We start from the raw sequence: 14,864 nt of genomic DNA, 5'->3' as shown, positions 1-14,864 counted from the left end.
CAGTCATTCTATTGACCACTTGGTAAGCTGTTGCAAGAAGATTGCACAAACTGATTACAAGCAGCGGCATGACAAAGTAGCAACAATGGTGCATTGGAAGATCTGCAAAAAATATCATTTGCCTGTAAGCAAAAACTGGTGGGATCATAAAATAGAGAAAGTCATAGAAAATGATAAAATTAAACTGCTCTGGGACTTCAGAATTCAAACAGACAAGCACCTGCAACATAACACCCCAGACTTAACAATTGTCGATAAGAAAGACAAAAAAGTCTGGATAGTGGACGTGGCAGTGCCTGGAGATAGCAGAATAGAAGAGAAAGAACTGGAGAAGATAACAAAATACAAAGACCTACAAATAGAAATAGAAAGACTGTGGCAAAAGCAAGCAAGGGTAGTACCAATAGTCATAGGCTCCTTGGGTGCAATCCCAAAACAACTGGAGCACCACTTGAACACCATTGGCATTGACAAATTCGCTATTAGTCAATTGCAAAAGGCAGCCTTATTAGGAACTGCTTCCATCCTGCGACGATATCTGTAATACCATCAAACATCCACATCTGCCTATCCCAGGTCCTGGGTAAGGACTCGATAGGTAGACAAAATGCCAAATCCAGTCTGAACATCTGGCTGACTGTGCGATGATCGATAATAATAATAATAAAGTTGGGAGGGACCTTGGAGGTCATCTAGTCCAACCCCCTGCTCAGGCAGGAAACTCTATACCAGTGATGGTAAACCTTTTAGAGACCGAGTGCCCAAACTGCAACCCAAAACCCACTTATGTATCGTCGGGTGACAGGTGGGCGTGGCCCATTGGGTGGGCGTGGCTGCAGTGGTAACGGCAGACTGGGGGGGGGGGGCTAAAAAGTTCAATCAATCAATTCCAACTTTGTGAGATCTTTTTTTTTCCCACGAGAAGTTGACATTGATGGATTGATTGAACTTTTTTTTTTTTTTTTTTTTTTTTTTGTGCACACAGTGGCGGAGGCCTAAAGCGAAAAGGTTTTATAAAACCCAGCTGAAGGACTGGGGCAACAGCACGCCTGCCCACAGAGAGGGCTCTGAGTGCCGCCTCCGGCACTCGTGCCATAGGTTCGCCACCATGGCCCTATACCATTTCAGACAATCTCTTCTTAAAAACTTCCAGTGTTGGAGCATTCACCGCTTATGGAGGCAAGTTGTTCCACTGGTTAATTGTTCTGACAGTCAGGAAGTTATTTGGAACATTGTGAATGCTCCAACACTGGAATTTTTTAAGAAGAAACTGAACTGCCATTTGTCTGAAATGGTATAGGGTTTCCTGCCTGAGCAGGGGGTTGGACTAGAAGACCTCCAAGGTCCCTTCCAACTCTATATTATTATTATTATTATTATTATTATTATTATTATTAATCATCACACAGTCAGCCAGATGTTCAGACTGGATTTGGCATTTTTGTCTACCTATCGAGTCCTTACCAAGGACCTGGGATAGGCAGATGTGGACGTTTGATGGTATTACAGATATCGTCGCAGGATGGAAGCTGTTCCCAGTAAAGCCACCTTTTGCAATTGACTAATGGTGAATTTGTCAATGCCAATGGTGTTCAAGTGGTGCTCCAGTTGTTTTGGGATTGCACCCAACGCACCTATTACTATTGGTACTACCCTTGCTTGCCTTTGCCACAGTCATTCTATTTCTATTTCTATGTCTTTGTATTTTGTTATCTTCTCCAGTTCTTTCTCGTCTATTCTGCTGTCTCCAGGCACTTCCATGTCCACTATCCAGACTTTTTTGTCTTTCTTATCGACAGTTGTTAAGTCCGGGGTGTTATGTTACAGGTGCTTGTCTGTTTGAATTCTGAAGTCCCAGAACAGCTTAATTCTATCATTTTCTATGACTTTCTCTATTTTATGATCCCACCAGTTCTTGCTTACAGGCAAATGATATTTCTTGCAGATCTTCCAATGCACCATTGTTGCTACTTTGTCATTATTATTACTATTATTATTATTATTGATGTTCTGCTTCAGATACCACGGAGGCCCCCCCCCACAAGGTACAAGGAAAACAGGTCGTGAAAAGAATGTGTAGCGTCCCAGACAATCCTGGGAAATGATATTCATACTTACGCTTTCTCTTATCTGAGAGTCCAAAAGATAGTTGTATGGACAGAACACAATCTCGGCATACGCCATTAGCTCACGAGCTGCAAAGTAGGCGCAGGATCGGAGTTTCTTTCCCAAGCTCACCAATTCTTCCAAATCCCAAGTCTGATGTTTTCTATCTGCCGACGGTATCGAGAGACACTCGGTCAGCCTATGGGCTCCATGATAAAAAGAACAAGAGACACCCTGGAAGCAGACAATTGAGATTTTTTTTTTTTTTAAAAAAAGCCACGAACCTTCATGTGCAGGTAGTCCTCGACTTACAGCCGTTCATTTAGTGACCGTCCTAAGTTAGAACGGCCCTGAAAAAAGTGACGTAGGACCGTTCGTCACACGATCATTGCAGCGTCCCCACCGTCACGGGATCAAAATTCGGGCACTTGGCAACTGACTCATATTTATGACGGTTGCAGTGACCCCCTTTTGCGACCTCCTGACCAGGAAAGTCAATGGGGAAGCCAGATTCGCTTAACAACTGGGTTGCTAATTGAATCACTGTAGTGATTTACTTAACAATCATGGCAAGAAAAGTCGTAAAATGGGGCAAAACTCACTGAACAAATTTCTCGCTTAGCAACAAAAATCCTGGGCTCAGTTGTGGTCACAGGTCGAGACTACCTGTATAGGGTTTCCTGCCTGAGCAGGGGGTTGGACTAGAACAGTGGTTCTTAACCTGGGCGATATTGCCCCCCAGGGGGCGATTTCATTTTTCAGGGGGGAGAATGAACGAAAATATGGCGATATGGGAGCGATGGAGCGAGAAGTTTTGGGGACACTTTTGAGACTTTTTCGTGCAGTGAATCGCTGTATATCTGTCGTACAAAAACATCAGATCGCTCGCTATTAGTGGATTGAATTGTGGTTTTAAATGTTCCTCCCGCTAGCTTCAGTACAGAACGCCGTACATATGTGAATACGCATCGCTTATCTTCATGCGCGTTGCGTAGCCCTCTACCCATACAGTGGCGCGCCATTAGCCAGAATATGGGAGATGTGGTTCAAATCTCACCGGCTCAAGGTTGACTCAGCCTTCCATCCTTCCGAGGTAGGTAAAATGAGGACCCAGATTGTTGGGGGCAATGTAAATATATACATACATTGCTTACTGGTGTACACCGCTTAGAGAGTGCTTGCACTTAAAGCGGTATATAAGTCTCATAAATAAATAAATAACTAAATATGGGGAAAAGACTGGAAATAAATTATTTGCATCGATATGTCCCGATGACAATTTTAAAGAAAACAAAAGAAGTGTTTGCATAAATTGAAGAATTATTTCCTATGTTATGATTGAGAGGTTATGTTGAGGGAGGGGGGCGATGACAACTTCCTCATTGGCTCAAGGGGTCGATTCGTTCAAAAAGGTTAAGAACCACTGGGCTAGAAGACCTCCAAGGTCCCTTCCAATTCTGTTATTCTGAAAACACACTCACCTCTTTTCCTTCCAGCAACTCTGAGCACTTTTCATTCTTGTTGCTCCCTCGGGAGACCCGTGGATGGACGCAGGAATACTCTCTACTTGACAGAATGGTCATGCGCACTCTTGAGTAGCGAGTCCGGTGCAGCTCCTTCACAATCTGAGCTATTTGCTTGTGAGTTCGGGTGCCGAAAAATATTTTGGGGATCGGCAACTTCCCTCCATTCTCCTTCTTGGCCTCAGAAGCATTTTTGGTGTTTTGCTCAAGATCGGAGCAAGAACACGTGGTGCAGGGATTGGGCGGTTGTAACTATGGGGGGGAAAAAATCCCATTAAAGATATTAATTTGGCAAAAACTGGATGGAAGGGGCAGTCACTGCAATCCTACTGGACCAGTGGTTCTCAACCTTTTTAATGCCGTGACCCCCAACCGGTCGTAAGTCGAGGACTACTCAACCGGTCGTAAGTCGAGGACTACTCAACTGGTGCAGCACCGTTTGCAGAATGGGACTTTTGGCGGGCTCAGCAGGGCAGAGACAGCCTGGACAATTCCTATTGGCTTTTGAAAGCCAATAGAATTAGACTCTATTCAAGAGAGTCTATTCTATTGGCTTTCAAAAGCCAATAGAATAAAAGGGAGTAGGAAAAGGGGGAAAAAATGGCGGACTGCATTGTTTGGCAACCCCCGTGAAATGGTCGTTCGACCCCAAATGGGGTCCCGACCCACAGGTTGAGAACCACTGTACTGGACCAATTGGGAGGTAAGCAGTTTGTTTATATGATTTATATTCCGCCGTTATTATTTTTATAAACCACTCAAGACAGCAAACATATCAAATGCTTCGTCTTCCTCTTCTTTTCCTCACAACAGCCCTGTGAGCTGAGTTGGGCTGAGAGAGGGACTGGCCCAAGGTGACCCCACTGGGATTCATGTCTAAGGAGGGACTATAACTCACACTCTCTTGTGACTGGCCCAAAGCCACCCAGCTGGCTTTCCTGCCTAAGGCAGGACTATAACTCACTGTCTCCTGGTGATTGGCCCAAGGTCACCCAGCTGGCTTTCATGTCTAAGGCGGGACTAGAACTCTCAGTTTCCTGGTGATTGGCCCAAAGTCACCCAATTGGCTTTCAAGCCTATGACGGGTCTAGAAACCTCAGTCTCCTGGTGATTGGCCCAAAGTCATCCAATTGGCTTTCAAGCCTATGACAGGTCTAGAAATCTCAGTCTCCTGGTGATTGGCCCAAAGTCACTCGGCCAGCTTTCATTTCTAAGGCAGGTCTAACACTCTCAGTCTCCTGGTGATTGGCAGAAGATGGATAGCCATCTGTCAGACCTGCTTTAATTTCGAGCTGTCGGGTTGATTTCCAGGTCTAAATGATTCCTTCCACCTCCGGGATTCTAGCGTTCACTCTGATCTGTGATCCTTACAAGGCCAATAGTAACAGCGACAATGACAGCAAGGCCACATCATCTTCCCAGCATAAAAAAAAATGTCACACTGACATGGAGAAGCAGACACATACAGTACTTCTGTCCAAATCCTTCCTCCCTCCATCCTCTTAATTGTAATCAGTAAGATTATCCTCCCCCACCCACCCACCCACCCCGGGTAAGCAAATGCTAAGTCACTGGGCGCGTTATGCTACAGTAGTCAGGATCAACTATCTCTTCGCCTGGGCTCTATGGAAAAGCGGGTTCCAATTACCCCTCGTCCCCACTCGAGCGTGTCTGGCGTTAAAAATGACAATGCAGGGTAGAACGGGCTGTCAATGCAACCCCTTCAGGAGCTGCCAGCCAGCGGGATAAAAGGCCAGTTGACGTGCCAAAGAAACGGGGCCGTCCGCGTGGATAAAGTTACCGGCCGCGCTGGAATTGTTACATTCCTCTCTCGGGTTGCCAGAAACGGCAGATTTCATTATGTCGTCCTGCGACATTAAACAGAGGCTTCCAAATAGCCGCTCTTCTCGATATTGAATAATTACTTATTCACCCCCAAGGATAAAAGGGAGACTTGATGAATGGGGCCCCTTGTCCGCCAGTGAGGAGAAAACAGCTGACACTGGGTGTCTGTTACATACCCCACTTTCTTGGCCTGGGCTCCGTAGTCGGACAGAAAACCTGGAACTCAAACTATGCCGCGTGATATTACAGTCGACACTTGTCGGGTTTTGTTTTGTGTTTTTTTTTCAGAAAAAAAGGAGGAAAGAGATCGCTAGGCGCACGCAGCCCTGAACACGAGCACACAAAACTAGGGTACAGCGCCTGCTGATGGAATGGTTGGTAGGGGTGTTTGACCCAACGGGGAACACCTGGTCAGGAACCCGTCTATGGGGCAGGAGGTTTCAGGAAATACAGGTAGTCCTCGACTTACAACGGTTCATTTAGTGACAGTTCAAAGTTGCAACGACACTGGGGAAAGTGACTTCACGGTGACGACCTTTGCAGCATCCCCATGGCAACTGCTTCGTATGTTGTGGTTCCGATAGATGAGACCAGTAAAAAGAACTCCCATGCTAAAAAAGCTTACTTAAAGAACATATTTATTTGGCTACATAATATCGGCACGGTCAAAAGTGAACCCAAGACTGAAAACCCCCACACACTAAGGTTACAAAGTTACAAGCGAAACTTCCCACCCCTGTTATAAATCACATTCCCCAATTAATTACTTGCACGGGCTTTCTAAAGATACAACCCGCCAAAATGCAGCTAGCAATGACCTTGGTTCCCACAGAACAATGTATTTTTATGGCTTAAGATAAAACTCTCATCTCCCTACTCCCAAGTCTGTCTATGGCAGTGGTGGTGAACCTATGGCACATGTGCCAGAGGCGGCACTCAGAGCCCTTTCTGTTGGCACATGCGCCGCCGCCACCAGCAGCAGGTCCATCAGGCCGCCCCTGCCACCCAGAGCCCTGCCCAGCGCAAAGAAGGTGAAGTGGCCAATTAGCAAGCTCGAGTAGAGGTGGTAGAGCAGAGGTCACCAACCATTGTCGATTGACGGACTGGAAGAAAAGAGAGAGGGAAGCATTTTACATGCGTGCGTGCATGCATGGGGCTGCGAGCATGCACGTGCTGCAAATGGGGCGGGGCTAGTGGCTGTGTGATACTCACCAGCCCTGCCCCGTTCTTGCATGGTGCAGTGCCTTGTACTTGCACCCTGCGGCGCGGCGGCGGCCGTGTTTGCGCCTTGCAGTACGATGGCCCATTTTTGCACCCCTGGTTTTTGCATGCCAAGAGGTGGCACTCAGAGGCACCTCCCTGCCCCTAGCACTTTGCGATAAATAAGTGGGTTTTGGGTTGCGGTTTGGGCACTCAGTCCCTGAAAGGTTCGCCATCACTGGTCTATGGCAACCGAAAACGAAGGGGAAAATGGTTTCAGCTAATTTCGTTGTAGAGTTGACATATTTATGATCGTTGCTGTGTCCCAAGGCCATCTGATCCCCTTTTACGAAGTTCTGACAAGCAAAGTCAAGGGGGAAAGCCAGATTCACTTAACAACCGGGTTACCAACTTTAGCAACCCCAGTGACTCACTTAACAACTGTGGCAAGAAAGGTCATACAATGGAGCAAAGCTCACTTAACAACAGAAATTTTGGCCTCCGTTGTGGTCATAGGTTGAGGACAACCTGTAACGGAGGAATAGGGAAGGGGGAAGGACATCAGCCTGGCAACCAAACATAGGTTTGTTTGTTTATTTGTGTCAGAAGCATCACAATTAAAATAAGGCATACTATGTGATGTAGCATTTAAAATGTAAAATGTAAGATTAAAGGATGTACAGGTTAAACAGATCCTGCCCAGAAACTAGCAACGTTAATTGTATTCTGTCGCGCTGTGATGAGGTTCTCAAGTGTACATTGATCGGGACACAAAAGGCAGGTATATATAGGTGTTATTGTCTGTGTGTCACCACGATCAAGGATGAAACTTTGGCAGCTATGTGCCTCTGCGTTTCAACTTGCCTTTAGATTGAGGGGGGGAGAGGTGTTACTTTCAATTGGGTAAGATGGAGAAACGAAACTTCTTTGATTCAGCTGCAGATGGTGGGAGCCCAAAGCCTTGTCAAGGACAGCAGAACAGGTGTGGATTTGAAGGAGACGGTTTCCATAAAAAAATGAGCTTGTTAATATGGATTACGTAAGACGTTGGGGGTTTGGCTGGGGAAATTATTGCTTAAGCTTATGAATTGGTGTTGGAACCTCAGAGTTAGTTTTGCTTTGGCATAACCAAGCAATGTATTCAATAAACAGTAAGATTTTTGGAAACGGAATGAACCTGGAGTTTTATTTGGATTCTCGGGCTGGCTTAAAATCACAGAATAACTCTAAACGGATCAACTGTCCAATTTACCAGATGGATCAATTATCTATCTCTGGCAATTTCCTAAGGAAGAAGCTACAGTTTTACCTGAAAAAGATTTCATGTGTGATTATTGATATTATCTCGGGAAGCTGGGAAAGATACATGCCCCAAAACAGAGGAAGCCTATGTTAATGTTGTGATTTTTTTTTTCCTCCTAAACAGAAGAGTGCTTTATTACAAGATCGTTAGGTACTTGCTTTCCAGGAAAGAGACCCTGAATAAGGGACAACCAAAAGTTTTTAAGAGAGGTTGAGAGCAAGATAGGAAGAAAAAAATTGACTCGTCTGAGCTGTGGTGATGGAGAAGGCTCCTTGGAAAGCAAAGGGGATGAACAAGCAAGTCCTGGAGCGCATAATATCAGATATTTTACTGGAAGGGGGAAAAAAAAAATCACACAACTGTGTCTCATTTATTTCGACCATGTCATGCAGGGAAATTCACCGAAGAAAGCAATTATGTTGGGAAGAGTTAGTGGAAAAAGGAAACGAGGCCACCAAAGAACAGGGTGGCTGGAAACCATCAAAGCTGATACCAGTCGAAGAACAGAACAACTCAAAGAAGCAGTGCAAGATTGGAAGACATAGGTCAGGGGTAGGCAACCTTGGCTCTTTTATGACTTGTGGACTTCAACTCCCAGAATTCCTGAGCCAGCATGGCTCAGCATGGAAACCTCTCCCTTTCTCTTCAGCATGGCTGGCTCAGGAATTCTGGGAGTTGAAGTCCACGAGTCATAAAAGAGCTAAGGTTGCCTACCCCTGACCTAGGGAGACCATCTGAACAGAACAGAATCGGACACAATTAAATGAATAACATCAATATCATCCTGGGAAGGGAGAATGAGAAGGAAAACTTACAGGCCACCCGTGCTATCCCCTCCACTCACAAACTCTGACCATCCCTATCCTGTCAGTGACCCACAGACAATCAATCAAACAAACAAAAAAAATCCCTTAAATCTTTCCATTCCTTACCCCTAGGCTGGAATTGACTAAGTATATCTCCTCTTAGAAGCTAGGCAAACCCCGAAGTGAGGAGTTATTACCTTTGAAGTATATCAGTATTCAACTAGAGCAGAGGTGGGCAACCTTGGCTCTTTTATGACTCGTGGACTTCAACTCCCAGAATTCCTGAGCCAGCCATGCTGAGGGGACAGGGAGAGGTTTCCATGCTGAGCCGTGCCGGCTCAGGAATTCTGGGAGTTGAAGTCCACGAGTCATAAAAGAGCCAAGGTTGCTTACCCCTGAACTAGAGGGAGCAATTTATGTATACATCTGGTTTGGTTTTTTTTCCTTTTTTCTGTGGCCATGTTAGTTGTGTTTTGTTTTTGTATCCTTTTTGAGTTTGTTTTTTAATACTGAATAAAATAAAAAAATGATTATTAAAAAAAAAGGAACTTGGCAAATACCGGCCATTCAGTCATAACCAAAAAAGTCCCCTCAAGCTATGAAAATCCTCTGCCACATATTCTCCCGACACACCTGGCAGGCACAAGCAACTGTAGTTTCTTACAAACAGCCAAAGTCAGCAACTTTAACTATTTCAAAAACCTGCCCAGATAAGGCTTCCATGGGTCTTGGGGAAGGTCAGGCTTATTATGCCCCTTGCAGCTGGCAAGGACTCTAAGCTACGCCCTCGTTTGACTCCTTCATCCAGCCTATCTGGCAGTTTCCCAACAGAACCCAAAAAACAACACCTGGACACACAAAGAAGCAAAGGCTATCATACCCTGCAGCGTGAGCAAACTGCATTTCCTCCAACTGGATCTCGTGCACCCCTGAGGCAAACATACCAACAAGCACGCTTGCACACTTCTAAAACAATCTGTCTCTCAATCATCTCGATCTATCTATCTCCTGGATCTGTCTATCTATCAATTTATCTGTCTGTCTGCCTGTCTGTCATTCTATCTATCTATCTATCTATCTATCTATCTATCTATCTATCTATCTATCTATCTATCTATCTATCTATCTATCTATCTATCTATCTATCATCCATGTCTGTCTGTCTGTCTGTCTGTCTGTCTGTCTGTCTGTCTGTCTGTCTGTCTATCTATCTATCTATCTATCTATCTATCTATCTATCTATCTATCTATCTATCATCTCCTGGATCTATCTATCTCCTGGATCTGTCCGTCCGTCCGTCTGTCTATCAATCTATCTCTTCATATATAGTTACAGATAGTCTTTGACTTATGACACAATTGAACCCCAAATTTCCACTGTTAAGCAAAACAAGCATTAAATGAGTCATGCCCCATTTTACCGTCTTTCTGCCATGGTTGTTAAGTGAATCACTGCAGATGTTGTGAATCATGCAGTCATTAAGTAAATCTGGCTTCACCCACTGACTTTGCTTGTCAGAAGCCGGCTGGAAAAGCTGCAAAGGGTGATCACAAGACCTCAGGACATGGCAACTGTTGTAAATGTGCGCCATTTTGATCATGTAACTGTGAAGATGCCATGATGGTCATAAGTATGAGGACTGGTGATAAGTCACCGTTTTCAGTGTTGTTGTAACTTGGAACAGTCACTAAACGAATGGTTGTAAGTGGAGGAATTACCTGTACTTAAAAAACAAAGACAATTCACACCACCCTTGATGATGTTAGCTAGTTGGGTAATGAGATGTCTGCAAGAAAACAACCAAGCTCAAACAGCACTAAAAAACCCTCCTCCTGAGCAAATATTAATAATAATAATAATAATAATAATAATGATGATGATGGAAGGGACCTTGGAGGTCATCTAGTCCAACCCCCTGGCTCAGGCAGGAAACCCTACACCATTTCTGACAAATGGCTGTCCAGTCTCTTCTTAAAAACTCCCAGTGTTGGAGCATTCACCGCTTCTGGAGGCCGGTTGTTCCATTGGTTAATTGTTCTAACTGTCAGGAAGTTTCTCCTTAGTTCTAGGTTGCTTCTCTCCTTGATTAGTTTCCACCCGTTGCTTCTTGTCCTGCCTTCAGGCGCTTTGGAGAACAGCTTGACTCCCTCTTCTTTGGGGCAGCCCCTGAGATATTGGAATACTGCTATCATGTCCCCCCTTGTCCTTCTCTTCGTTAAACTGGACCTACTCAATTCCAGCAGCTGTTCCTTATATGCTTTAGCCTCCAAACCTTATTGAGACAATTCTTTCTCCAAGCCCCTAAAATACATATTATGGGGAAACAAAACTGGTTCGCCGAGAGTGCCGGGTGTGCGAAATCCCACACAAGCACACACGGCCGAGATCCCGAAGCGGCCTGATTGAAAAAAACCCTTCCTTTTAAAAAAATAAAATAGCCTTGGCTTCTTGATTAAGCAGCACAAAGCATCTGTTTATCCCCTGGCAGTAACCAGCAGATGAACCCAATTCAATATTTATCGAGAGCTTCACAGATCACAGCGAGCCAAGCAAACATTTTAATTAAGCTGGGACTCCCTTCAAAGGCTTCATTCAGGACATCAATCAACAGCAGCCCAGCATCAGATGTGGGTCAGGTGGCAGAAGGTAATACAAATCCATGATTCCTTCATCGCGCCGGCGGTGAGCTTGCCCGCCTCGAAAGCCAGGGCTTTCGATTCTCGTAGGCTGCCGTTCTCCGGGAATGTGTAACTGAGATCCCTCGGCTCCCTTTTGTGAGGTTGGTAAGCAATATGTTCAACCACACAGGCAGGCGCATTAAGCGAGATGCTTGTCGCAGCTGTTTCTTGATACCCCGAGTGTTTGTTTCACGCTTCTCCGTTCACTGTTTACTTTCCTGCCTTGGCTACATGGGGATTCCTTCCTTCTTGCAGCCGCCCCCTTGTTCCTCGGAGAGAAAAGATTACAAGAGCATTTGCACTTGGGTGGGATTAATTAACAGGGGCTTGACCTGAATCTTTGTTGCCTTTTGTCGACAGGGACGATTCTATCAGTAGCAGAGACACTATTTCTAAATCAGGGTTGAACTGTGAGGTCCTTGGTGCTCTCTGGGCTTGGGGTTTTGTTTTTGTTTTTTGAAAAAAGACGTTTCATGACCCAACTAGGTAACATCATCAGTGCTAGACGGGAGGGAGGGGAGGAGAAGGAGGAGGGAGGGAACTGTGGGCTCCTTGATACTCTCTGAGCTTGGTGATTTTCTTGCAGATATTTCGTTACCCCAACTAGGTAACTTCTTCAGTGCTAGAAAGAAGGGGGGGAAGAGGAGGAGGACAACTGTGAGATCCTTGGTGCTCTCTGAACTTGGTGGTTTTCTTGCAGACGTTTCATTACCCAACTAGGCAACATCATCAGTGCTAGAAGGAAGGGAAGTTTGTGGGAGGAGGAGGAGGAAGAAGAGGAGGAGGAGGAGGAGGAGGAAGAGGACTGTGGGGTCCTTGGTGTTCTGAGTTTGGTGGTTTTCTTGCAGACGTTTCATTACCCAACTAGGTAACATCATCAGTACTAGAAGGGAGGGAGGTTTGTGGAGAGGAGGAGGAGGACTGTGGGTCCCTTGGTGCTCTCTGAGCTTGGCTGTTTTCTTGCAGATGTTTCATTACCCAACTAGGTAACATCATCAGTACTAGAAGGGAGGGAGGTTTGTGGACAGGAGGAGGAGGAGGACGACGACGACTGTGGGTGCCTTGGTGCTCTCTGAGCTTGGTTTTCTTGCAGACGTTTCATTACCCAACTAGGTAACATCATCAGTGCTACAAGGGAGTGGGGGGGGTTTGTGAGGAAGAGGAGGTGGAGGAGGACTGTGGCATCCGTGGTACTTTCTCTGAGCTTGGTTATTTTCTTGCAACCACCCTGTGAAGTGGGCTGGGCTGAGAGAGAGAGAGAGAGAGAGAGAGAGAGAGAGAGAGAGAGAGAGAGAGACTGGCCCAAGGTCACCCAGCAGGTTTTCACGGCTAAGGCAGGACTCGAACTCCTGGTGCCTCAGCCACTAGATCAAACTGGCTGGCTGGCTGCTTCTCTGAATGAAAGAAATGTCTGCAAGGAAAGAAGCGAGCTCAGAGAGCACCAAGGAATAACTGAAGGGAAACTGGAAGAGTGGGTCATTATATATACATACATATATATTTTTCATATTTTTCAAAATGAAAAATGATGTCGCAGTTGGCGACTGCTGCTTGTGGATGGCTCTAGATTGAGCTGATACAGGCAAAAGAAAAGAAAAAGAAAGAAGATTTCTTTCTCCCATATTTGGGCTGACAGGGTGTTCATTCAAGGTAAAAATACATATATATTGTATTACATTTAAATACAATTGCTGCTCAAGGCACGAAGCTGAAAACACCAGCCTGAAGATGACGAATGGGACTTCGTCGAAACGTCGCCAAGACACTTCCAATTTTACATGGGAGAAAACCCGAACAACCAAAGACCTACATATACACACACACACACACACACACACACACACACACACACACACCTAGAGCAGGCAAGCAAGTGGCAAATAAATTTAAAAATAAATAAATAGATGCTTAGGTGTTTACTGGGCTGTCCAATCCAGGAGGCATGAAGATGTTCCACTGACCTCAGCAGATTTTGAAGGGCACAGCAAGTACATGGACGTTTCAAGACCTCATAGGAAGGAAGGGGTCAAAAAAAGAAGGCAAGGACGAAGCAGAACCTCTAGGAGACGGGATGGAACGTGGTCTGCAGGAGGAAGGGGCTCCTTCCCAAAGAAAAAAGACAGCGGAACGTGGAATCTCTGGCAGGCGGGCTGAAGACTGACTCTCTCTAGCAACTCAGAGTAGATAGCAATAGCACTAGCACTTAGACTTATATCGGGGGCCTTCAAACTTGGCCCTTTTATGACTTGTGGACTTCAACTCCCAGAATTCCTCAGCCAGGCACGCGTGCCTGGCTGAGGAATTCTGGGAGTTGAAGTCCACAAGTCATAAAAGGGCCAAGTTCGAAGACCCCTGACTTATATACTGCCCCTCAATGCTTTGCAACACTCTCTAAGTGATTTTCAGAGTCAGCCTATTGCCCCCCCCCCCACCCACAACAATCTGTGCGACCTCAGAAGGATGGAAGACCGAGTCAACCTTGAGCCGGTCAGGATCGAACTCCTGGCAGTGGGCAAAGTCAGCACGCAATACTGCACATTAGCCACTGCGCCACCATAGGAAGGGAGGGAGGGAGGAAGGAATAGCACTTATATACCGCTTCTTAGTACTTTACAGCCCTCTCTAAGCAGTTCACTGGGTCATCCTATGGCCCCCAACAATCTGGGTCCTCATTTTACCGACCTCGGAAGGACGGAAGGCTGAGTCAACCTTCAGCCAGTCAGGATCGAACTGCTGGCTGTGGGCAAAGTCACCCTGCAATACTGCATTTTAACCACAGCGTCAACATGGCGAGTGAGGGAGGGAGGGAGGGAGGGAGGGAGGGAGGGAGGAAGGAATAGCACTTATATACCGCTTCACAGTACTTTACAGCCGTCTCTAAACGGTTTACAGTCAGCATCTTGCCCCCCAATAATCTGGGTCCCCATTTTACCAACCTAGGAAGGAAGGAAGGAAGGAAGGAAGGAAGGAAGGAAGGAAGGAAGGAAGGAAGGAAGGAAGGAAGGAAGGAAGGAAGCCGGTGAGAATCGAACTGCTGTTAGTCGGCACAGTTAGCTTGGAATACTGCATTCTACTCTCTGTGCTACAGGGGCTCCCAGATAGTCCTCAACTTACAACTACAACTGAGCCCCAAATTTCCATTGCTAAGCCAGACAGTTGCTAAGCCAGTTTTCCCCCATTTTGCGACCTTTCTTACCATAGTGGTTAAGTGAATCATTGCCACTGTTAAGTTAGCAAGACAGGCGTTAAGTCAGTGGTTCTCAACCTTTTTAATGCCGCGACCCCCAACCGGTTGTAAGTCGAGGACTACTCAACCGGTCGTAAGTCGAGGACTACTCAACTGGTGCAGCACCGTTTGCAGAATGGGACTTTTGGGGGGCTCAGCAGGGCAGAGACAGCCTG

The 14,864-nt window shown here is 45.9% G+C and overlaps 1 protein-coding gene across 2 annotated transcripts in view; it reads right to left on the bottom strand.

Annotated features, from left to right (window-relative positions):
* Positions 1-2,102: 2,102 nt before the first annotated feature.
* The window catches only part of LOC120308263 (Fanconi anemia group J protein homolog), a 41,958-nt gene continuing 29,196 nt past the window's right edge, over positions 2,103-14,864 (bottom strand). The window contains exons 7-8 of one of the 2 annotated variants that reach the window (XM_039344063.1): positions 3,588-3,881; positions 2,103-2,273 (exon numbers count right to left, since the gene is read on the bottom strand). In XM_039344063.1, coding sequence (XP_039199997.1) covers positions 2,235-2,273; positions 3,588-3,881 — 333 coding nt within the window. In that variant the 3' untranslated portion in view covers positions 2,103-2,234. Of the gene's footprint in view, positions 2,306-3,587; positions 3,882-14,864 lie in introns of both variants that reach the window. The other variant, XM_039344064.1, reaches the window with a different exon arrangement.

The sequence above is a fragment of the Crotalus tigris genome, unplaced genomic scaffold, assembly GCF_016545835.1.
Source record: "Crotalus tigris isolate CLP2741 ecotype Arizona unplaced genomic scaffold, ASM1654583v1 scf7180000017889.104525, whole genome shotgun sequence".
In the NCBI taxonomy this organism is placed as follows: domain Eukaryota; kingdom Metazoa; phylum Chordata; class Lepidosauria; order Squamata; family Viperidae; genus Crotalus; species Crotalus tigris.
Note: the sequence above shows the minus strand (reverse complement) of the source record. Positions and strands in the feature narration are given on the sequence as shown.